General features: G+C 42.2%; 1 protein-coding gene across 2 annotated transcripts in view; it reads right to left on the bottom strand.

The window, feature by feature from the left end:
* Window positions 1-25,941, bottom strand: part of PM20D2 (peptidase M20 domain containing 2) — a 47,197-nt gene that overhangs the window by 3,967 nt on the left and 17,289 nt on the right. The window contains exon 7 of one of the 2 annotated variants that reach the window (XM_045188572.3): window positions 3,490-3,543. In XM_045188572.3, coding sequence (XP_045044507.2) covers window positions 3,518-3,543 — 26 coding nt within the window. In that variant the 3' untranslated portion in view covers window positions 3,490-3,517. Of the gene's footprint in view, window positions 1-306; window positions 3,544-25,941 lie in introns of those variants that run through there. The other variant, XM_045188571.3, reaches the window with a different exon arrangement.

Below are 25,941 nucleotides of genomic sequence, written 5' to 3'. Positions count from 1 at the left end.
CCTGGAAGGTCTCTTTTGAGAAATCAGCTGACAGTCTTATGGGAAGTCCTTTGTAGGTAACTGTGTCCTTTTCTCTTGCTGCTTCTAAGATTCTCTCCTTCTGCTGAATCTTGGGTAATGTAATTATGATGTGCCTTGGTGTGTTCCTCCTTGGGTCCAGCTTCTTTGGGACTCTCTGAACTTCCTGGACTTCCTGGAAGTCTATTTCCTTTGCCAGATGAGGGAAGTTCTCCTTCATTATTTGTTCAAATAAGTTTTCAATTTTTTGTTCTTCCTCTTCTCCTTCTGGCACCCCTATAATTCGGATGTTGGAACGTTTCAAGATGTCCTGGAGGTTCCTAAGCCTCTCCTCATTTTTCTGAATTCTTGTTTTTCATTCTATTCTGGTTGGATGTTTCTTTCTTCCTTCTGGCCCACACCGTTGATTTGAGTCCCAGTTTCCTTCGCATCATTATTGGTTCCCTGTACATTTTCCTTTGTTTCTGTTAGCAGGCATAGCCTTCATTTTTTCATCTAATTTCCAACCAAATTCAACCAATTCTGTGAGCATCCTGATTACCAGTGTTTTGAACTGTGCATCTGATGTGTTGGCTGTCTCTTCGTCACTTACTTGTATTATTTCTGGAGCTTTGATCTGTTCTTTCATTTGGGCCATTTTTTTTTTTTTTTTTTTTTGTCTTGGCATGCCTGTTACGAAAGGGGTGGAGCCTTAGGTGTTCACTCTGACGCTGTACATGGGGGAGGGGCTGAGAGGGAGCAATGGCCGCCTGCTACACTCTCTGCCAGTTTTCAGTCACTCCCTCTGCTACCCACAATCACATTGGGACCCTGTGGTGCTGATTCCTGCGTGGGTGGGTTTGTGTATGTTCTAGGCCCCTGTGGGTCTCTCCAACGAACTCTCCTGTGAGGCTGGGAGTTTCTCCTGCTGCCGCCCCAACCCCCACAGGTGTTTTCAGTCAGAGGTTTGAGGCTTTATTTCCCAGCGCTGGAGACCTGGGTTGCGAGTTCTGCTTCGCTCCCCTGCCATTCGTCCCAGTTTATCTATGCGCGAATATGGGGCCGCGGGGTCTGCCAGCTGCCACACTGCCTGCCCCATTCGTTTGTTCCACAATCTGCCACCTCTCCGGGTCCACCAGCCAAGGAGTCTTCTCCGCCCCGGCTGCCCATCTCCGCCCCTCCTACTGGTCTGGATAAATGTTTCTTCTTTATCTCTTTGGCTGTTGGACTTCCATGCGGTTTGATTTTCTGTCAGTTCTGGTTGTTTTTTGTTTTTAAATTGTTGTCCTTCTTTTGGTTGTGCGAGGAGGTGCAGTGTGTCTACCTACGCCTCCATCTTGGCTGGAAGCTCATGAAACAATTTCAATCAAACTCTTCACAGACATCTTTGCCAGGGGCTTCTTCCTCCTGACCAGGGCCACTTTGAATCACCTAGCAAGTTTCCAGGGTGCATCATCTGAACTTCCATCTAACTCGTTTGGGAAATTCCACAATTTGAACCAGCATATAAGATGCTGTATTAGTCTGCTTGAACTGCCATAGCTAAACACCATAGACTGGGTGGCTTAAACAACAGAAATTTGTTTTCTCACAGTTCTATAGGCTGGAAGTCTAAGATCAAGGTGCTGGCAGGTTTGGTTTTCCCTGAGGCTGCTCTCCTTGCTTGTGGATGGCCACCTTCTTTCTGGACCCTCCCATGGTGGTTTTCTCTGAGTGCATGCATCCCTGTCATCTCTTTTCTTAAAAGAACAGTAATCATATTGGATTAGACCCTCACCCTTATGATCTCATGTAACCTTAATTAACCTTAACCTCTTTTAAGGCTCCACCTCCAAACACAGTCACATAGGTGTGAAGGCTTCAACATATGAATTGGGGCGGGACGGAGGGACACAATTCAGTCCATGAGAGATGACTCTGGGAGTTATTCATTTGCATAACAGTTCATCTATTGCACTTTATAGGTATTCACTGTTGACCTTTAGACCAATGATTACATTGGTATCGTTTTTTTAAGGTGACCTTCAAAACATATCTACCTTGGTGATTGTGAAGAGTAAATCATTGCCCTGATTGGTGTTGTGGGCTGGGTCCCCAGTTGGGGGCAGGCAAGAGGCAATTGATTGATGTTTTTCTCCCTCTCTTTCTCCCTCCTTTCCCCTCTCTCTAAAAATAAATAAATAAAATCTTTTTTAAAAAAGGAACAAGTGTTTATATTCATATTAAATTTTTTGGCTACCTTTTCTAGGGAATCTCTCAGGTGATCTCCACAACCAGTTAAAACTAACATTGAGTGAGGTAATTTCCATGCTAATGTTTTCTCAAGGCAGTCCTTTGCTGTCAAAGCTATGTGATTAAGAGAGAGAAAACCCTCATATAAAGTACCTTCTTTTCTGATAGGTAATTTTGGAGAAAACCTCACCATATAAGCACTTAATAAACTTTTGCAGCCATGACTGGAAAGTAGGATTATTTGGTTAATAATATTGCCTGGTTAATAGGCAGGTACCATATGGCCATATTGAATAATTTGTTTATTTAATTTATTTTTAAAAAGATTTTATTTATTTATTAACAGAGGGAAAAGGAGGGAGAATGAAAGGGAGAGAGAAATCAATGTGTGGCTGCCTCTTCTGCACCCCCTCCTGGGGACCTGGCCTGCAACCTAGGCACGTGCTCTAACTGGGAATCAAACCGGTGACCCTTTGGATTGCAGGCTGGCACTCAATCCATTGATCTACACCAGCCAGGGCAATTTAATTTATTGTATAAGTTAAAATACTATGCAATACACTTGAAAATGATATCAAGTAATTTATTATCTGCCTGGTAGTTCAGAAGGCATTTCAAGATTTTGAGGATTTCTTATCATTGTTGTGTTAAATGTGGCCAACGTATAGATGTACAAAGTGTTAGCCAGGAGAAAGTTGGGGTTAGTCAGAGCACCTTTTACTTAATGGCAATATTCTCTTCCTGTGGTATACATTCTTAGCCAATATTCTTTAGTTTTTTATAATTCATATTTTATAGAGAAGAGCCGTGACGCTAGATTTTAGAAAGAATAAAGAATGGTTGTTAGTAACAATGAAACTTCACATTTGTAAAACCCAACTTTACAAAAACTTTACCCATACAGTTTTTCATCTGAACTAGAATGAGGAAATTTTAAAGGCTGAGAAAGGCTGACTGACTCCTAACCTAATTCTCATTCACCTTATTACAGATAACGAATACTGAACAAGTAAACAGTCATCACAATATATAAACTTTAATATGAGGACATGTTTTTAACCAATCACAGGCACCTTTTCATTCATTCATTCACTCATCCATTCATTCATTCAAAAATAATACTGTTCAAGACCTGCATTTCTCAAACCATCTGTGGTGAAGGACCAGTTTGTTTTATTATTTCAAATTCCCAATCCATAAGCTTTTTGTATGATACATTTTTTTAAAGTGGAGAATTCCTCACAAAGCCCAGGCCTGTACCTGCATTCCATCCTCTAGGAACATGGACTCATTGGTTTGACTGTGGAGCCCAGCCTGTGTGTGGATGAAACAACAATGATCACATTAACACACGCACAGAGAGAACAATTTCATTGGATGTTATAAACAATTGTGTTACAACTAAATTTCAGGTTTTGTCATATATGGGAAATGTCAGTACCTACAATAATAAGACAGTACATTATCCAATGTACACCAATAATTTTAGAGTAACATTATTTAGCTCACTTAGTACTATCACAACTCTCAAAATAAATAGATGCTTTAACTTTTCAATTCCATGATCTGAGTTTAATTTTCATCTATTTTCTTTCAATTATTTTAGTATTAGTACCTTTGTGTGGAAAGAGACACTTTTATTTTTCTTGAGACCAGAGTATTTTATAAATGCTCTCTGGTTTACCTCAAAAACAATTTGTACATTGGTGAGGTTAGTGAGTTTCTTCAAGTAGCTCATATAGCTCTGTACATACACACTCAGTCCCCATTGTGAAAAATCACGTGCATTTGTAGACACCTGGCTGGCCTTGACCATGAAAACTGAATGAAGGTAACTGGGTCTCCTTGAGAATAAAGTCCATGCCTTGCTAAGTGAGAGAAACTTATACGAGGTGCCCAACCATTCAACTATACCTTGTATCTGTAATGGGAAATGAAGGAAGCTTTTACCTTTTTCATTTTTCATGATTTGCAAGTTTTAATATGTTGTTCAAAACAACATACAGTTGACCTTGGAACAACACTGGTCTGTACTGCCTGGGTCCAGTTACACACAGATTTTTTTCAATCCATATATTGTAAAATTTTCTGGAGATTTGTAACAATTTAAAAAAACTAGCAGATGAAACATAATTTTCTTAAAATATTTTCCCTAGCTTACTTTATTGTAAGAATACAGTATATAATACATATAATTATGTTAATCAAGTATTTATATTATTGGTAAGGCTTTTGGTCAACAGTAGGCTATTAGTAAAGTTTTGGGAGAGTCAAAAATTATACATGATTTTTTACTGTGTGGTGTGGGGAGCGGGAAGGAGGGAGTGTTGGTGCCCCTAACCCATGCATGTGTTATTGAAGGGTCAACTATAATTGTATTAAAGACTCTATGTTTCAAGTACAGAAGCCTTTCATTTCATGATCAATCACCAAATAACTCATTCTGAGAAACAGCCTAAGAAGTGAATGAACCAAAGAAAAAGATTAAACTTTTGATGAAATTTAATATCTACTTAGCAGGAAAAAAAAACCAAATAGCACTTCCAGGTTCAGGCCAAATAAAAGTTAAACACAACCCTAATGACTGCATGATAAAAGTCAATCTCTTTTAGTTTTACACAACATCTATACGACATCCGACAGTTTGACTAGTCTGCTAAATCGAACAGTTGCTTTGGCATTCCATGGATTAATCTCTCCTCTACCTACCTAAACTTTGTGATTCTCCAATATATAAAAGCCCTTTAAACCTTTTATAGATCTAATTTATTCTGAAAAGTAAAAATAAGAGAGGGAACAACAGTGATATAAAAACATGGCAAAAAGTAAATCATCCCAAATTCATGCCATTTCCTTAGGCTTAAAAATTTAATTGACATTTATTGCTAAGAGTAATATTAATACTGAAAAAAAATCACTAGAGCAAGAAAACAGGTTTGAGCAACAATTATAATCTTAAATTAAATCTTTTTTTTGCAATGTAGTGACAAAGTGATGACTGTAATTCCAAAACAGTGTCCCTAAAATGATGAAGTCTACAGAAAAAGAAGTTTTTGTAGGGTGAGACTTCAATGGAATTATTTGATAAGGATTAAATAAAGAGGTACAGAAGTTGCTTGAGGAAATTTTACTGGATACAATAGCAAGATTTCCTTTGTACGAAGGCTAAGTTTTAAATCTCATTCAGGCATGTTTTAATAGGATTCCACTTGGAATTTTCTAGTAGGTTTCTTAGACTTCCATTAGAAAGCAATTAACTTTAGTATTGCCTAATCTAATAATATGCCCAGAAAAATTCAAGTACGATGTAAGAAAAAAACCCTAAAAGTGTTCAACTTTTACTCAAAATTGACACCATTTTCTCATGTTGTGCATCTGCATATAACTGTACTTATTTAAAAATCAATTTTAATGTTCTGGCTTCTCCCCCAAATACCATGACTACAACTTAATATAAACCGAACTATAAAGTTATGGGCTTTGCCATTCCAAACAGTTAAGTCTTTGAAAAATGATTTTAAGTTATGAAATATAGCATGGTTATACTCAAGTATATCTGGTAGCTTTACCTAAAAACTAAAGATTGAGGGTACAACATTAAAACTATTTTCCCATTTTGTAGTACTGTTCCATAACATTATTTAGTTACCACAGTATTCCTCAAGTTAGATTTCCATTTTGGGGTAATCACTGCATATATTTTTACTTAGATAAATAGGATTTAGTCTTTGCAACTCAAAGTGTCCCCAAAACAGCATTGTCATCGCCTAGGAAAGTGAAGAAAGGCAGAATCTCAGGCCCCACTCCAGACCTACTCAATTAGAACCTGTATTTTAAAAAGATCCCTAGGATATTCATATGTCCTGTACATTCAAGTTAGCAAAGGTTCACATAACCATGTATCTTTATCATTCATAAAAAGTGATGCGCTACATTTATACCTTCAACAACTCAACATAAATTGAGTGCTTACTATATGTGCTAAGCAATGTATTAAGAGTTATTAGCTGGTTTGCTGATCTTAAAGATGTTGCTAAAGTTTACAGCTTTCAATCACCACACTCAGCTTACAGGCCACAAGTATATCTTCAAAATGGGAGGAAATATTTGAAAAACATTCCTCCACCACAAAGCTCAACTGGTTTTTTAAAAATGTTTGATTCTAATGGGGTATGGATCTGATTTACTTGGGATTAAGTGCACATTTGGGAGGTGAATTTATTTCCTTTTTTTTTTTTTTTAGGAGGGGGTAATTTGTAAAGTTCACCAAGTTACAAAAAGCAGAAAAAATGTATCACAATCCTATTAGCCAAAGGCAACTAGTGCTATATACCATATTTTTCTACACATTTTTATATGGTTCCCATCTTATTTTATATATAAGTTGATTTTGTTTTTTTCCCTAACATAGCATGACAATTTTCCTACTAAAAACTTCCTATACTTTGCAGCCATTGAAATCATTCCATTTTATGGATGTACAAGGCAATCTTTCCCCTAATGTTGGATAAAAAATAATAATACTGTGATAAATATTTTTGGTACACTCTAGACAACTTCCATACATTAACAATATAGAATGGAAGTTGATCTGAGATCAACATTCTTTATTATGTTACCATCATGTAATTCAAAGTTCCTGAATTACTTTAGGAACCTAGAATTCTGAGACTTTAAACATTACAAATGGGATTAAACTACAACTTAGTGACATTTGACAGCTTGGGACAGTAACACACTTAAACTGGTTTGTGAAAGAAATAGAGTGAAAGAAATAGGAGAATACAGGGGAATCCCACAGATACAAAGAAAGTAGAAGTACAGCTCAGCCTCACGAAAGATTTTAGACACCTTTGTTAGGTAGTATAGTACCTTTCTTTACTGCTCACTGCGTGATTCCTTTATTCACTATCAAGATCGTCCTTCTCAGCTCATACTTGACATTCACTTCCAGTTTATTGACCTTAAAATTCCAGGGCTCATGCTCATCTAACCTGTCTTGATTCTGACTTCCCAGGAGACTTAATTCAAGTGCCTCCTGACTCTTGTCAGAATTCCATTTCAGATTGTATGGGTTTTCTAGGAAGCTAGAAGAGGGTAAACCGATCCTTTAGGAGGCATAGAAGGAATTAGCAACCACAGACAGACTAAGATTTTCCTGCTCAGCCCAACTTGAACCCAATGATGGCTGCTGCTAATGAACCCAGTGCAAGAAGGATCCTTCAGACTATTAAACAAACAAACAAACATACAAACAAACAAACCCCCAACCCCAAACTTTAGCAATGGGTTCAACATGAAGGAAATGCTTTTGAATATGCAGAAAAACTATTTCTTTGGCAATAGGAATGGATAGATTAAGTCATATGTTAAAAGGTAATAAATATGGTTGTGACCTATTGAGATAAGACCAGAAAAATTTTGTTAGTAAAATTGTTATTGTCATTAGAATAAATTTGTGTTTTATGAATTAATATCTAAGCTTTTATGTTTCCCCTTTGATTGCCTACCTTCTTTATGTCTAACCTTGGATTGATGGAACAAATCATATGTAAGCCAGGAGAACTTAAAGGTTGGCAGATGGTAGGTGGGGTAAGAGCAACATTAGAAGCTGGGGAACATGTATGAAACTCTGACTGGAGATTTCTAGAGGTAAAAAAAGAGCTACGGTTGCAACCCCACTTGGAATTTTCTATTACAAGCTCCATATATGTGTGTGTGTGTGTATAGAAGAAAATTATATACATATAATATAGTAGTCACATTTCTTCCATATGTATTATATAGTATATAATTTTTTTAAACAAATTGTCTCTCTTTAAGAACACACAACCCACCTAAGTGGGTTTTGTATGGGCAGAAGCGAAAAGCCTTCCAATGATTATGGATGGTATACCAAACAGTTGCTATAAAACTGTTCCATCTTTGAAGAAATGTTATGGCTGAACAATAATTTAGTGCCCTTTACCAGTTCAGAGATTAATGGGGCTTGGACAATGATTTAAAGGTTTAGGTTTTGATTGCTAAGTCTACTTCTTCAAAGAGCATAATACTCCTCTAAAAAGCAATAAGAAAACTTGAATTCTTTACTTATACTCAACAGTTACTTAGGTTCCTATCAAACTCTTTGAAGTTCTCCTACCACAACACATGATCTTCTTGTGAGGAATGTGTCAGGTCAGATGATAAGGCACAAAGCAATTATTAACCTTGAATCTGTATGATCTATGGGCAGCACACTGCTTGGATTTAGCAAGTTTGGTATTCCTTGAATAAAGCTCAACTGGGAAAACTCGAAGTTTTGAACTGTTTTCCATTCTCTTGAGCTAAACAAAATCCTAGGGTAGGTATTAGTAACAGCACAAATACATCAAAATTCAAACTCTCAAAAGCAATTTATTGTTCACCCAGTGGAGCAATGTTTCTTTTTTTTTTTTTTTTTTTTTTAACCTAAACAAGATTCCAGTCTATTTAAGATTCCTGACCTGATATTCTTTTCCACTTTATATTTTTGAGGTTTATTTTTTAAGGCAATTGGATGCCTTAATCCACTTACCTAACCAAAGCTAATCTTACATTTTAATCACTGGAAAAAAAAATAGATTTGGACTCTATTTTGAAAGACAGTTTAAACAAAAAAAATGGATACTTGTAATTTTTCTCATATGAGGCACTTAATCTTTAGGTATCTTTAGAATCTAAAAAACTATTCTATTGCATTTGAGTTATATGAAATTACTTTGAAGTTGAAAAATATTTTAAAGAAAACTCAATACTATAGTTATGCATCTAACTCTTATCATGTATAATTTACATTGGTATTTTTCAGCTTCTGACACTGGTAAAACATTCATTTTTAAACAAAAGGACTGAATTGTTCTTTAAAATTCTCATTATATGAAAAATATGACATCTATAGTTTAAAAACACACCAACATCTATGGTGCCTATGAATAAAGCATAAAACAGTGTATTTGGGTAATTGTGTTTTATCTTCATATATTTTCATTATAGATATGTTAAAAAAATGAGAAAATTGCTGATAGATAAAATATTTTTATTAACATTCTTCATTTTAACACATACTTTAATACATTTTAAAATATTTGTAAAACTACTACAATCTGCCCTGGCTGGTGTGGCTCAGTGGATTTAGTGCAAGCCTGTAAACCAAAGGGCCTCTGGTTCTATTCCCAGTCAGGGCACATGCCTGGGCTGCAGGCCAGGTCCCCGGTGGGGGGTGTGTAAGAGGCAACCACACACTGATGTTTCTCTCCCTCTCTTTCTCCCTCCCTTCCCCTCTCTCTAAAAATAAATTTAAAAATATTTAAAAAAATACGACAATCTGGTGGTAGTTGACAGTAATTGCTTACTTGAAAATACTAAATTCATGACGTCAGTGCATGCCACGGGCTGGAGGGAAGGAATGTGGAAGGTGGAAAACTTGGAAAGAAAAGAGCAGTAATCCCTTCCACCGAGAATGTACTTTCTTCCAAGGAACCACAGTTGTGTGGATGCGGGTAGACTTTTTACACGGGGACAAGTTCTTCCAGCATTTTTACCTGCACATTCTGAGACAGTCGGGCGCATCAGTCCTTTCAGCAGAACCTGCCTTAGGCACTTAACCTTTCGTGGCTCAGGCACCAAGAGACAAAAAAAAAAAAAAAAAAAAAAGGCCCAAATGAAAGAACAGATCAAAGCTACTAAGCCACGAAGAGATAGCCAACCTATCAGATGCACAGTTTAAAACACTGGTAATCAGGAAGCTCACAGAATTGGTTGAATTTGGTCACAAAGTAGATGAAAAAATGAAGACTACACTGAGTGAAATAAAGGAAAATGTACAGGGAACCAGCAGTGACGGGAAGGAAACTGGGACTAAAATCAATGGTGTGGACCAGAAGGAAGAAAGAAACATCTAACCAGAAAAGAATGAATAAACAAGAATTCAAAAAAATGAGGAGAGGCTTAGGAACCTCCAGGACATCTTGAAACGTTCCAACATCCTAATCATAGGGGTACCAGAAGGAGAAGAGGAAGAGCAACAAATTGAAAACTTACTTGAACAAATAATGAAGGAGAACTTCCCCAATCTGGCAAAGGAAATAGACTTCCAGGAAGTCCAGGAAGCTCAGAGAGTCCCAAAGAAGCTGGACCCAAGGAGGAACACACCAAGGCACATCATAATTACATTACCCAAGATTCAGCAGAAGGAGAGAATCTTAGAAGCAGCAAGAGAAAAGGACACAGTTACCTACAAAGGAGTTCCCATAAGACTGTCAGCTGATTTGTCAAAAGAAACCTTCCAGGCAAGAAGGGGCTGGCAAGTATTCAAAGTCATGAAAGGCAAGGACCTACATCCAAGATTGCTCTATCCAGCAAAGCTATCATTTAGAATGAAAGGGCAAATAAAGTGCTTCCCAGATAAGGTCACATTAAAGGAGTTCATCATCACCAAGCCCTTATTATATGAAATGTTAAAGGGATTTGTCTAAGAAAAAGAAGATAAAAAATAGGAACAGTAAAAATGACAGCAAACTCACAGTTATTAACAACCACACCTAAAACAAAAACAAAAGCAAACTAAGCAAACAACTAGAACAGGAAAGAATCACAGAAATGGGAGATCACATGGAGAGTTATCAGTAGGGGAGTGGGAGGGGGAGAGAGGGGGAAAAGGTACAGAGAATAAGTAGCATAAATGGTAGGTAGAAAATAGACAGGGGGAGGTTAAGAATAGTATAGGAAATATACAAGCCAAAGAACTTATAAGTATGACCCATGGACATGAACTAAAGGGGGGGAATGTAGGTGGGAGGGGGTGTGCAGGGCAGAGGGGAATAGAGGGGGGGAAAATGGGACAACTAATAGCATAATCAATAAAATATATTATTTAAAAAAAAGAAAATACTAACTTTATATGTATCAAAGTGCACCACCCTCAACTACATAACTATACTACAAAATACTTGCTAGAGTACGTAAAAAAATAAAATAAGTTTACCACACTTTACAGCCTTACAGAATTGCTAGCTAGCACAAAGATAATCAATTCCTTTTACAAAAGTTTGCTTTGATAGCTTGAAGGTTAATACTATGAAGGACATTTTTCAAAAGACTAAAGAAATGCTTCAGGTAAAAAGTTAGAAATGTATAAAACACCAAAACTATCAGAAATGTTTTTTTCTAAAAGAGCATATTATAAAATAAGACAATCATTCTTTTAAAAAAAAAAAAAAGGCTTTCTATATCAATTTTTTTTTTCTGGCTAAGCAAGTATTTTTAAATATTTTCTAAACACTTCTTCAAAATTTCCAGTACAGTAGCTTTCAAATGTTCCTTTGATATGGATCCCAGCCCACGGGATCCATGTGTTGTGGCTGCAATGGACAAATTCACACGGACTATAGAAATCCCATGGAGAAGAAGGATGGCACAACCACTCTCTAAGTGAGAGAGAGGGCGAGAGGGCCAGAGAGAGAGCCTGACCCCTGCCTGGACAGGCTTTTATTGCTTTTCTGGGCAGATTACTTTGAGGATGGTCCTCATTTACTATGCACAGGTTTGCTGCAGGTGATTACCTTTTACAGATAACAAAGTAAAGAATGTTGCTAATTGCTTCAAAGAGAAGGATGTTACAGATCAAGGGGGAAAGTGGTTGAACTGGTTACACTCCATACTTGGGAGGTTTAGCATAGACTTTAAGAAGTTAAAGATACTCAGTAAACATTTGCTGCCTCAATCCAGGGTGAGGGAATTTTAGCAAAAGCAAGTCTCATAGCAGCCTAGGTACAACACAGGCCTGATTCCCCACAGGAGAACCTGTCCATGGGTGTGGGTCCTGTGTGCTGGACCTCGCTCCCACTGGCTTTTCCGAGTGGGAGCTGGGTTACGTTTCCCACACGTGGAATGGTTCCTTATATCCCTTGAACCCCAGTGTTATTCAGATGAAGTAAATCTTATGAGATTGTGTCACCAACTACCAGCTTTTGGGGGCATGGGCCAGGGCTTACTCTTCCCTTTAGCCCGAGTACTGAGAAGTAGGCACTCCTCAATAAATGTTCACTGAACTCCACTGTTAAAAGTAATAGTTAAACTACCAATACAGCATAATAATAAATAAATTGTCCTTGATCCTTGAGGATTGTGGGAACCAAAACACTCAGTTGATATGAGTATTCATAAACACAGGAAAATGTTCTAGTTTATTCGAAATGTCCCAGCTCTTATAAGTGTTTTAGGGAAAAGCAATGAAAAGAGAGAAGTTTCCTGAGTAGTTCATATAAGAAGAATAGTTTGTTGAAACCGAAAAGCAGACTGAAAATTTTAAGAGGCAAGCTAAATATTTGCTATACTCAATCTTATCTGATAAATAGCAACTTAGTTATTTATTAATAGTATCACGTGATTGTTTAAACAAGCCCCACATTCAAGACTGCTTTTAAAATTAAGTCAAAGAGAAAACAGTTTCAACTTGTAATTAAATTTAAATCATTAATTTGGGTTATACCTTTTAACATCAAGAGACAAAAGTTGATATTTGAGAAGAAGGCTTTGCAAAAGGTATGTAATAAAAGCATTTTTTCATAAAAACAAAGACCTCAAGCATATCCACCAATACCTCTAGTTTAGGTCAGAAACTAATTCAATACTTTAAGAATCATAAAATTTAAAACTTTGCACTAAGTCATCTTGGTCCTTTTCCCCCAACTGAGTCAGGTTTTGGTGTACTTGAAACAAATTAAGCAAATTGAAAGGACTTTGGCTTCAAAAATATATAATCCGGTGAAAGAATAATGTAACATATATATTCACTGAATCTAACTAATTCTGTGACAGGAAAGCTAAACTCCATTTTAAGAAAGTTCTGCCGAGCCACAAGCCGCAGTGTTAACTTCCGCCTTCTGCTTCTGTAAGCCCCTGCTTCCCGCCTCCCGCCATGCTCCACCCCACATTTTTTCGCCAATAGTGGTGATCAGCCCCCTGCCTATATAAGCAGGCTTCTGACTTTCCCCAGTGCCCAGAATTTGGAGACTGCCTCCTCTAGGTCCACATGCGTAAATAAATCCCACTTTGCTACCCCGGAACTTCGTTTGAGTCATTTGTCCCGTAACATTTGGTTCCATGACCGGGAAAGGACTCATGCGAGCAGGCTATTGCCTCTGGTGAAGGCGACCACGGGCAGCCGGTGGGGCCCGGTGGTGGAGAGGAAGCTCACGCCCAGGTGATTTTGGGTCCTCCACACTCTGGACTCTGCAGGGTCAGCCCGCAACACCGCTCTTGACCTGGGTGGTCGGGGAGCAAATTGGTCTGGAATCTGAGAGGTGCCTGGTAAGTGCCCCGGGGACCAGAGCCCAAGACCAGGCCCATGAGCCGAAGGCCCCAGGTAGGGTTCCTGAATCGGGAGGGAATGCAGTAACTTCTGATAGGTTGTGAGAGTGAGAGAGTGTGACTGTGTCTGTGGCTCCACCGGCATCAGCCTGCAGAGTGTGAGTGGGCCCTAACCTGCAGTTCCTCGGTCTGTCATACAGCGTAACGGCTAGGAGTTTAACCCGAACTCTATGAGGGCAGCCTTAGCCAAGACAGACCCAAGTCCTCGGGAGAGGAGAGGCTAGGCAGGCGAGGTGAGTACCCTACCCCTCCTCTGTTGCAGCTGCAGGGGAGGAGTTACTAAGGGAGGAGGGTCCTCCACTGTTCTAGACTGCATGTTGCGGAACTTTGACGGTTCAGGGGACAGGACCCGAGCATGGACGCAGGTCAATTAGAAACATTTTGTACCTCAGAATGGCTGACATTTGGAGTAGGCTGGCCCCCCGAAGGGACCCTGAATTTAGGCATCATCCGGGCAGTACATCTAGTAGTTACAGGGAGGCCAGGTCACCCAGACCAATATATCCACATAGACCGTTGGCAGGAATTAGCACAGGACATGCCTGGCTGGCTCCAACAGTGCGCCAGGCGCACGTCCAAGGCTGTTGGGACCACGGGCAGCCAGTGGAGGGCAGGGCGAACTTGTTGCTCCCGGAACCCCAGAGTAAACACCTTGACCCAAGTCCTTGTAGCCCAGGCCCACCGGCCAACCATTTTTAAGGGGGACCCAGAAGAGGAGCCACCAGTACCCCTGCCTCCTCCATATGTCCCCAAGGCCCAAGAGCCAGCCCCGTATATAGACACACCACCACCATCAGTCTCCCCCGCGGCTCCAGCAGCTCCTCCTGCTTCCCTGGTCGCAGCTAGACTGCGTTAACATCAAGGGCTCCAATTGCCCCTAATGGAGACCCAGACCCTGCCACACATAGGACCCGATGGCACTGAGCAGCCCGGACGTGCCGTGGTCTACTACCAACCATTCACCACCACTGACCTGCTTAACTGGAAGCACCATACCCCCTCCTACTCGGAGAAACCCCAGGCCTTGATCAATCTCATGGAGTCCATCATGCAGACCCACCATCCAACGTGGTATGACTGCTGGCAATTGCTCCTCACCCTGTTCAATACGGAGGAGCACCGAAGTATTCTCCAGGAGGCCCACCGCCACCTTGAGGCAGCAGCACCTGTTGGGACCCTAGATCTGGCACAATGGGCCTGGATGGTGGCCCCTGAGGCGCAGCTGGACTGGGACCACAACATGGAGGGGGGGGGGGCGGGTGGCCCTGGCTCAGTATCGGGACGCTTTACTCCATGGGATCGTGCCGGAGCCAGACGCCCCACCAACATGTCCAAGGTGGCCAATATCACCCAGCGGCCAGATGAGTGTCCTGGAGACTTCCTCAAATGACTATGTGAGGCCTACCGTATCTACACCCCCTTTGATCTGGAGAGTCCAGACAATCAACGAATGGTCAATACAACTTTTATGTCTCAGTCGGCCTCAGACATCTGCAAGAAGCTCCAGAAGCTTGAGGGCTTTGCCGGGATAAACATCAGTCAGCTGATAGAGATCACCAACAAAGTCTACAATAACAGAGTGGAAGTGGCAGAAAGAGAGGACCGGAAAAGGATGGAGAAGAAAGCAGCTCTCCTGGCCACCACCCTCGGGCACCCACCACCAAACAGGAAAGGTGAGAAGAAAAGGGAAGGGCCAGAGAGATACTGGAGGGTGGACTGCGACCAAAGGCCTATTGCAAAGAGAGAGGCCATTGGAAGAAGGAGTGCCCAAACCGAAAGAAAAGACCTCACAAGCAGGAGGGGGATAAAGTGGCCCCATCTATCCTCAGTTTGGCCAGGCTAAACTCAGACTGAGGGAGACCAGGCTCACTAAATCTCGGCCCCCACGAGCCCATGGTCCAAGTGAAAGTAGGGGGCCGCAGCTTTCCATTCATGGTAGATACGAGAGCTGAACATTCAGTAGTAACCACCCCCACAGCACCTCTGTCAGGGTGAGAGATCTCAATTATAGGAGCCACCGGATGACCCAGCAGCCCCAAAAGGTTCTGCCAGGCCCGTACCGTAGAACTAGGAGGGCATGCCATTCGACATGAATTTCTCTACCTACCAGAATGTCCTGTTCCGCTACTAGGGCAAGACCTGCTCATGAAACTTGGGGCACGGGTCACTTTTCAGCCCACCGGAGGGGCACACCTACAGGTGGGAGTCCCAAGCCTACTGGCTGTAGTCTTGCCCCGGGAGGAGGAATACCGGCTCTATTCAAGAGAGCCTAGGAAGGTAGACAGGTCAGAACTAAAAATCCGGCTGCATAAAGATTACGCTAAAGTCTGGGCAGAGGACAACCCACCCCTCAGAGCAGCGGGGTTCTGCTGAATCTGGATTCCAGGATTTGCAGCCCTGGCTAGACCCCTCTATCAGGCCCTGAAAGGCCCGGACATAAAACCTCTAGAATGGGGGCTCGAAGAAGAAAGGGCTTTTCAGGACATCAAAGAACGCCTCGGCTGTGCCCCTGCTTTAGGACTGCTGGATCCCTTACGACCATTTGATCTATACACCCATGAAAAGGAGAAAGTTGCCCTAGGGGTCCTGACTCAACCTGTTGGGCCCTGGCACAAGCCCGTGGCCTACCTGTCTAAACAGTTAGACAATGTCGCAGCCGGATGGCCGCCCTGCTTAAGGGTGGTGGCAGCCGCAGTAATCCTCCTGCAAGAGGCTGATAAATTAACATTAGGGCAAGAAATTAGTCTCCATGTGCCACACGCTGTAAATAGCCTCCTTGCTGGGCAAGGACACAAATGGCTCTCAAATCCTCGGCTGACCCAATACCAGGGCCTCCACGGAAATCCAAGAGTACATGTCAAGACTGTCAGGTGAGTTAACCCCGCTACCTTTTTGCCTGCTGAACCCAGAGAACCGGACCATGACTGCCTCGAGGTGACGGAGGAGGTCCATGCCAGCCGACCAGACCTCCGAGACCAGCCCTTGACCTGACCTGACACCAAATATTACACTGATGGAAGCAGCTACATGACTGAAGGTAGAAGAGTAGCTGGGAATGCAGTAGTAGATGATCAGGACGTCATAGAGGCCAAAGCCCTACCGACCGGGTGGTCAGCGCAGAGGGCTGAACTGTGGGCGCTAATAAGGGCCTTAGAGCTGGGTCAGGGCAAGAGGATCAATATTTACACCGACTCAAAGTATGCCTTTGCCACCCTCCATGTCCATGGTGCAATATACCATGGGGGTGAACGGGGGCTGCTGATGGCCAAAGGGAAAGAAATAAAAAATAAAAAGGAAATACTCCAGTTACTTGAGGCAGTATGGGCCCTCACCAAAGTGGCAGTCATACACTGCAAAGGACATCAGAAACTGGACACCATGGTCACCCAAGGAAATCAAAGGGCGGACCAGGCCGCCAAAGAACCAGCAGTTGGCCCAGACCGCGTGGAAGTAACCACCTTGTTGTTAGGGCCTCTCCTAGACGTCCAGATATACTATGCTCCAGAAGAAAACAGCTGGGCTCACCAGGCAGGGTGCCAACAATCTCCCAAAGGAGAGTGGAGGCTGCCAGACGGGAGAATATACATTCCCCAGGGACAAGCCAGCAACCTGGTGAGACAGTGCCATGGCCTCACCCACACGGGTAAGACCTCATTGGAAAACCTGCTCAAAAGGTACTTCTACTTCCCCAACCTAGCAAAACTCTGTGCTTCCTCATCTGCCCAGTGCATAACCTGTGCCTGAAACAATGCTGCAGGGCACCTGAAAAAGGAACCAGGAGTACAGCATAGGGCAGAGCAACCATTTGAGGACTTACAAGTAGATTTTACTGAAGTCAAGCCCAGCCAGGGATAAAAATATCTCCTAGTAATGGTATGCATCTTCTCTGGCTGGGTAGAAGCCTTCCCCACCAGGGCAGAAAAGAGCCGAGAAGTTATTCGAGCTCTCCTCAGAGAGATCATCCCTAGATATGGACTGCCCCTGACTCTTGGGAGCGATAATGGGCCGGCCTTCGTTTCCAAAGTTGTACAAGTGGCCAAACTGTTAAATATTACCTGGAAACTGCATACCACTTATCGCCCCCAGAGCTCAGGAAAAGTAGAGCGAATGAACCGGACACCTAAGGAGACTCTGGCAAAATTTCATCAAGAGACTGGACTGCCCTGGATGGACCTCCTGCCGTTAGCCCTATTTAGAGTTAGGAATGCCCCCAACCCCTCCGGGTACACCCCATATAAGCTAGTTTTTGGGAGACCCCCCGCTGTCCTTAGCCTACCCAGAGGAGAGCTCTGGTTACAGGGAGAGTTAAATCAGACTAGGCATCTCCAGCAGCTAGGAAGGGCACTAGAAAGAATAGCCAAGGCTGGACTAGGCCAAGGACCCCAACCCCGGGGGGGCCAGGGCACTCCTTCGGGCCAGGAAACTATGTATGGGTAAAAGATTGGAAGAAGGAACCCCTCCAACCCATGTGGACTGGACCTCACCTAGTCATACTAACTACCCCGACCGCCCCTGGGTCCATCACAGCCGAGTTAAGGCAGAGGTGGACCCCAAGGACTAAGGAACTGACAGGAGTCCAGATTCATTGGCGCCGAGGCTGCCCACCCTGAGGCTCAGGAGGACGCCCGCGACCAACGGGAACCCCAAGGAATGGACCATTGTTCTGGGGGATACCTGACCCTCATTGGCAGCTTTGCAGTAATACTGGGGATTGGGCTAATAACCATGACTCCTCCAGAATGGCACCCCAAGGAACAAGCCGCTCTTGGGCTAGCCTATCTTTGCCTTGTTTGTATCTTTGGATATCTGGTATGTTTTGCCATTGAGCACCAGACTGGTTGTAGGCCCCAGTCAAGTCTTAGTCCCAGTGTGTAAGTGTAGCACCCCCAGGGAGTGGGTCGTACTGGCGGGTGGAGTAGCCACCTACCACCTGCCAGGATCAGACTTCTCTGCCCTTATGGGTATAGAGCCAAGTTGTGTACAACCTGGGACTACGTCCATCTGCACTTGGAACAGCAAGCTGTACATGACTGGTGTACTAGCCGGATACTGGGGAGTCCGAGGCAAGGGCCCAGAATGCCAAAAATATGGGCCCCCAGGCAGGAAGGCATGCTGGAGCTCCTACCATCGTCAAATAAGCTCAACGACTCAGCAAGAGTTCAACCAGTACAGAAGGGAAACTGCAAAAATGGTAGCTGACCGCCTGGCCCAGGAGCAGGTCACTTACAGGGGGGCCTACCTCACCGCCTTCCAGGAAGTTCTCCGTGAGGTAAGTCCAGCAGTGCAGGTTCGGCAAATAGTACAGACCATGTACTCTGCTTACCAGAATACCACCAATGGTACAACAGCGTGTTGGGTATGTCTCCCTTTTAAGGAAAAGGGGCTAATGGGGTCCCGGTCCCACACAACTAAAACCGTACCGGTAACCCTATCCTCCCCAACCAAACAGTGACCCTGGGCCCAGTAGCCACTACTGTTTTCCTCAGTGTGGGAGGAATAAACATCACTTGTTTAGTAGCCAACAAGACCTCCTTGGAGGAAAATGAAGTAGGGTCCCTCAACCCCCAGATCTACTCCGATCAGCACAGCATCCCCAATACCAATGGCATCTGCACAGAACCAGGTATATCCTGTGTAGACGGGAGGCATATAAGTGCCTCCCCAGAAACTGGACGGGGATTTGCAGTGAAGTCTTCTTGACCCCCAGCATCAGTATATGGACTCCCCAGGAGATGGTAAAACTCCTCCAGCCAGAGCAGATGAGATCTACCAGGAAAAAAAGGGGGGTAGGTGCCACTATAGCTATAGGGGCAGGCCTACTTACAGGAATAGGAACAGGGGCCGGGGCAATGGGATTGTCAGCCTCCACCTACTACAAGTTATCAGCCCAACTAAATGATGATATGGATAAGGTCGCTAACTCGTTAACCACCCTTCAACAACAAATAAACTCTCTAGCTGAGGTAGTCCTCCAAAACAGACGAGCCCTTGACCTCATCACCGCAGAGAAGGGAGGCACCTGCATTCTCCTTGGGGAAGAATGCTTCTATTTTGTAAACCAGTCAGGCATAGTAACAAAAAGGGTGAAGGAACTAAAAGAAAATATAAAAGGGCGGGCCCAAGAACTTGATAGCTGGAGTCTAGGACTCAACCCAGAGGCGTGGCTAAAATGGGTACTACCATCCTGGGCCCCTTACTCATAATTCTTCTGGGGATAAGCTTAGGGCTTTGCATCCTACGGACCCTAGTTCAGAATCTAGAAGCCACAGTCACTCATAGGGCAGCAGCTAAGGTGCTGGTCCTTCAGAATTATCAGCATCAGTACCAGAAACTACAGCAGACTACTGATGCCCAGGACTATAGCCAGCTCTATGGTGATGCTAAAGGAGCCGAGAATGCCTTTTAGCATCAAAAGGGAGGAATGTGACAGGAAAGCTAAACCCCATTTTAAAAAGTTCTGCCAAGCCACAAGCCATCGCGTTAACTTCCGCCTTCTGCTTCCCACTTCACGCCATGCTCTGCCCCACATTTTCACACCAATAGTGGTGATCAGCCCCCTGCCTATATAAACAGGCTTCTGCCTTACCCTAGCACCCAGAATTTGGAGACTGCCTCCTCTGGGTCTGCATGCGTAAATAAACTCCACTTCGCCTACCAGAACTTCGTCTGAGTCATTTGTCCCTTAACAATTCTGGGAGAAAAACTTAGTTGACTCCTTCCTCAAGAACAAGATACAAAATTACAAAATTTTAGAAGTCCTATTCATTTGTCAACCTTCTAAAAATAAGCACTCATCTCTTAAGTATAAAGAGCTAAATATAACCCTTCTAAAAGTACATTGTTCACCTATAACCTAATACTTCGCTGTCTTTCAAAATCTTTGGAAATTTAATAAAAAATGTACCAACCAACCAACCAACAATAATAATTTAAGCCAAGAATAAACATTTAAGAAAATTTAGCACAATTATTTAGAAAACATGCCCCTGGAGTATGAGGGTAAAGTAAGAAGTTCATTCCAACAGGAAAAACTATCACTACAAAAGGAAGCACTCTCCTGATCCTGAATTCAAATGGCATAACAAAGACTTGCTATAGGTGGTTGCTCTGGACATGAGAATTTGACTCTAGCATTTACTTATGTATTTATACACACTTTGTAGTATAATATAGTTCAATTAATTCACTGGTATATAAAAAGTAAACAGCTATTTTTAAATCAGAATTACATTAAAAAACTGTTAAGTAAAATAATGGAAAACATCAAGATGTGGAAAAAACTATACCTCTAGATAGACTATAGACCATCAGTTCTTAACCGCTTTTCCAACATGATAATTCCATGACATATTCCAATGAGTAAATCCTTATTTGGAACAAAATTTTTCCAAAATTGAGAAAGAAATATTACAGAAACTCAAAAGTGATCCAAATCTTAGTGGTACATCAATATTAGTTCCTCACCACAAGCTGTGGCAGACGGCATTGGTGCAGTTCTCCTATTTCCAGCATGGCAGCCACAGTTCCCCAACTTGCTCGCTCACACAAAGGTAATTACCCGATGCAAGGGAAACAAAAGAATGCTAATCTTTTAAAAAATATATTTTGTTGATTATGCTATTACAATTGTCCCAATTTTCCTCCTATGCCCCCATCTGCTCAGTACACCCATTCTTTCTGGAAAACCCCCCTTTAATTCATGTTCATGGGTTGTGCACATAAGTTCTTGGCTACTCCATTTCCTATCCTGTTCTTAACATCCCCCTATTTTGGACCTACCAATTTGTACTTCATAATCCCTGAACTCCCCCCCCCTTCTCCTCCTTCCCCCTCCTAACTGATAACCCTCCAAATGATCTCCATATTTATGATTCTGTTTCAGTTCTGCTTGTTTGCTTAGTTTCTTTATACATTCAATTGTTGATAGTTGTGAATTTGTCATTTTAATGTTCATAGTTTTGATCTTTTTCTTAGATAAGTCCCTTTAACTCTTCATATAATAGTGGCTTTGTGATGATGAACTCCTTTAGCTTTACCTTGTCTGGGAAGCACTTTATCTGCCCTTTGATTCTAGATGATAACTTTGCTGGAAGAGTAGTGTAGGTTGTAGGTCATTGCTTTTCATCACTTTGAATACTTCTTGCCAGTCCCTTCTAGCTTGCAGTTTCTTTTGTAAAAAAAATTTTATTGTTATTCAATTACATTTGTTTGTATTTTCTTCCCTCCCCCACCTCCACCCTCCCCCTTGATTTTGTCCTTGTGTCCTTTATAGTAGTTCCTGTAAACACCTCTCCCTACTCCCCTCTGGCTATTGTTAGATTGTTAACTTCAATGTCTCTGGTTATATTTTGTTTGCTTTTTTCTTTTGTTGATTATGTTCCAGTTAAAGGTGAGATCATACAGTATTTGTCTCTCACCACCTGGCTTATTTCACTTAGATAATGCCCTCCAGTTCCATCCATGCTGTTGCAAAGGGTATAAACTCCTTCTTTCTCTCTGCTGCATAGAATTCCATTGTGTAAATGTACCATAGTTTTTGATCCACTCATTTGCTGATGGGCACTTAGGTTGCTTCCAGTACTTGGCTATTGTAAATTGTGCTGCTATGAACATTGGGGTGCATAGGTTCTTTTGGATTGGTGTTTCAGTTCTTAGGGTATAATCCCAGCAACAGAATTGCTGGGTCAAAGGGCAGTTCCATTTTTAGTTTTCTATAATGAGGAAATTCCATACTGTTTTCCATAGTGGCCTCACCAGTCTGTATTCCCACCAACAATGTACTAGGGTTCCCTTTTCTCTGCTTGCAGTTTCTTTTGAGTAATCAGCTGACACTCTTATGGGAACTCCTTTGTAGGTAACTATCTGCTTTTCTTTTGCTGCTTTTAGGATTCTCTCTTTGTCTTTAACCTTGGGCATTTTTATTATGATGTGTCTTGGTGTGGTCCTCTTTGTGTCCATCTTGTTTGGGACTCTGTGTGCTTTCCGGACTTGTATATCTATTTCCTTCACCAAATTAGGGAAGTTTTCTTTCATTATATTTTCAAATAAGTTTTCAATTTCTTGCTCTTTCTCTTCTCCTTCCACACCCCTATCACCCCTATGATTCAAGTGTTGGTACATTTGATGTTGTCCCAGAGGCTCCTTAGCCTATCCTCGTTTTTTTGGATTCGTTTTTCTTCTTGCGGTTCTGATCGAATGTTTTTTTCTTCCTTTATGTTTCAAATCATTGAGTTGATTCTTGGCTTCATCCACTCCACTGTTGATTCCCTGTAAACTTTTTATTTCACTAAAATGTAACCTTCATTTCTGCCTGGGTCTTTTTTATGCTGTTGAAGTACCCAATGAGTTCCTTGAGCATCCTAATAACCAGTGTTTTGAACTCTGCATCTGATAGATTGCTTATCTCCATTTTGTTTAGTTGTTTTTCTGGAGTTTTGTTCTGTTCTCTCATTTGGGCCATATTTCTTTGCCGTGTCATTTTGGCAGCCTCCCTGTGTTTGTTTCTCTGTGTTAGGTAGAGTGGCTTTGACTCCCTGTCTTAGCAGTATGGCTTATTGTAGAAAAGTGCACCTGTAAGTTGGATGGGGCAGAGACTTAGGTAATCATCAGGGCAGGGCAACCTGTGTGAACCAGGTTGATGGAATCTCAGATACAGTGTGGCACTCTGTGTCTCTGCTTTGGGGAGGGCTCAGAAAGGGGACAATGTGGCTGCCTGGCCTCTGGAGTTTTATCCAGGAGGAAGCTGTCCCCTGGCACTTGTCCTGATGCCAGACACTTCAGTTTCTCCCAGTATGCCACCGATGACCTTCAAGCTATTGCCCCAATGCTGGAGCCCAGAGGGAGTGAGTGTGTGGGCCCTAAGTCCTAACTCCATTTTGGTCCCTTTTAGAGGAGATGCCTGTGAATCCTGAAGTTTCTTCTGCCACCCCATACCCCACTGGTTTTTATAGCCATAAGTTATAGGGACTTACCTTCCTGGTGCTGGAACCGTAGGCTGGGTGGTCTGGTGTGGGGCTGGGATCCCTCACTCCTGAGGTATCCCTCCAGATTTTTATCTACCACATGTGTGTATGGGACCACCCATTTTGTGTCTCCATCCCTCCTACCTGTCTGGATGAATGTGATTTCTTTAATTCCTTAGTTGTTGGACTTCCACACAGCTCAATTTTCTAATGATTCTGGATGATAGTTGTTTTGTAGTCTGGTTGTAATTTTTGCTGTAGTTGTGCGAGGAAGTGGTCTGTGTTTACCTATGCCTCCATCTTTACCTGAAGTCTCTAAAATGCTAATCTTGAATTTTCTCTAATTTGTTTTAAAAAGTAATTTAATCACAAGAAAAATATAAATACTTTGTATGAGTAACAATTAACTTGTGATACTTCAGAAAAGATGGGAGAGTATTAGTGTGTTAGGATACCAGTTAATAGTCATTGTTCTACAATGTTATCAAGGCTTTAGAAAATAAAACAACATTTCTGAGTGGAGGAATTTAAAACTTACAGTGGAGAAATTTATAAAATTGACCATTAGGAAACCAGAGGTCTTGGACATTCCACTTTTCAGCCTGAGGCCTTTGTTGATCCCTCCCCTGTATATAAAATATGTAATAACCATGACTTTTTGAGATTATAAATAATCAGACAAAGGGTAGCATAGAGGATCAATTTCCGAAAGTTGAGATGAAAAGTTAGAAGACTGGCTTACTAGGGCAAAGTCTTAAGGTAGCAGGGTATCCCAGAAGTAAGTGCAAAAAAAAGTAAACTTCTGAAAACTCCCAGGAGGATGAACTGCTGCACTGTCAAGTCAGGGCACTGCCATCTACATCCCTTTTCCCCATGTTTTCAGTTCAGAGACTTGAAGTTTTATCCTAGGAGGACATCTGATTATATGAGGTAAGTCAAAGAGAAACAGGTTTTGTTTTATTGTTATATAGGACAGAAGCTGGCAAATATTTTTTTTGTGATGGACTAGGCTGTAAGTAATTTTAGGTTTTGAGGTCATATCATCTGGTCTCTGTTCCTTCTCTACTCACCCCAACCAAACCATGTAAAAATGTAAAGATCATTTTTAGCATGCTCGCTGTATAAAATCAGGCTGCTTGTGAAACTAGATTGTAGTTTGCAGAACTGTGATATAGAAGATAAACAATTTCCAAGAAGCAACACTCCCCCAAACTATTAGGAATTTGAGGTGCAGAAGACTGTAAATATAAGTGATTCACTTTGACTTCCCCAACAGACCACTGAAGGATCAGAGGGGCCCAAGTGACTTGCTTATAGCAGAGGCCAAATGATCACTTTTCTCTCCTTCACCTTCCATTTTGGAATATTTACCCTCAAATTTGAGGACTCCTGTTAAAATAAAGTATTCTGAAGCTTTACTCTATTCACAGCTTAAAATATTTGCTTTACCAGATACTTTTTTCACATTCTTTTATCATGTTCAAGGAATTCACACTATGGGACTCCCGGCCAAGATGGAGGTGTAGGTAGATAGACACACTGTGCCATCTCACGCAACCAAAAGAAGGACACCAACAATTTAAAAACGAAAAACAACCAGAACTGACAGAAAATTGAACTGTATGGAAGTCTGACAACCAAGGAGTTAAAGAAGAAACATTCATCCAGATGGGTAGGAGGGGTGGAGATGGGCGGCTGGGGCGGAGAGGACTTACGGCAAGGAAGCAGGTGGCGGACCCAGCAAGACAGAGGATTGTGGAGCAGGGCGGGCAAGGCTGCAGCTGGCCAGCAAGGAGCAGCTGGCAGACCCCAAGATTCCACATTCACGCACAGATAAACTGGGAGGAACAAGGGGGGAACAAAACAGACCACACAATCTCAGGGCTCCAGGGTGGGGAAATAAAGCCTCAAATCAGATTGAAAACTCCTTGGAGGTTGAGGCAGCAGCAGGAGAATCTCCCAGCCTCACGGGAGAGTTGGTTGGAGAGACCCACAGGGTCTCAGATCACACACAAGCCCACCCACTCGGGAATCAGCACCAGAAGGGCCCAATTTGCTAGTGGGTAGCAGAGGAAGTGACTGAAAACCGGCAGAGAGCTGAGCAAGAACCACTGTTCCCTTTCAGACCCCTCCCCCACGTAGAGCATCACAGTGCAGCTCCATGGGTTGCCCCGCCCTGGTGAACACCTAAGGCTCCGCCCCTTTAAGTAACAGACACGCCAAGACAAAAAAAAAAAAAATGTCCCAAATGACAGAACACTTCAAAGCTCCAGAAATAATACAACTAAGTGATGAAGAGACAGCCAACACATTGGATGCACAGTTCAAAACACTGGTAATCAGGATGCTCACAGAATTG

Source organism: Desmodus rotundus, chromosome 11 (genome assembly GCF_022682495.2).
Source record: "Desmodus rotundus isolate HL8 chromosome 11, HLdesRot8A.1, whole genome shotgun sequence".
Classification (NCBI taxonomy): domain Eukaryota; kingdom Metazoa; phylum Chordata; class Mammalia; order Chiroptera; family Phyllostomidae; genus Desmodus; species Desmodus rotundus.
Note: the sequence above shows the minus strand (reverse complement) of the source record. Positions and strands in the feature narration are given on the sequence as shown.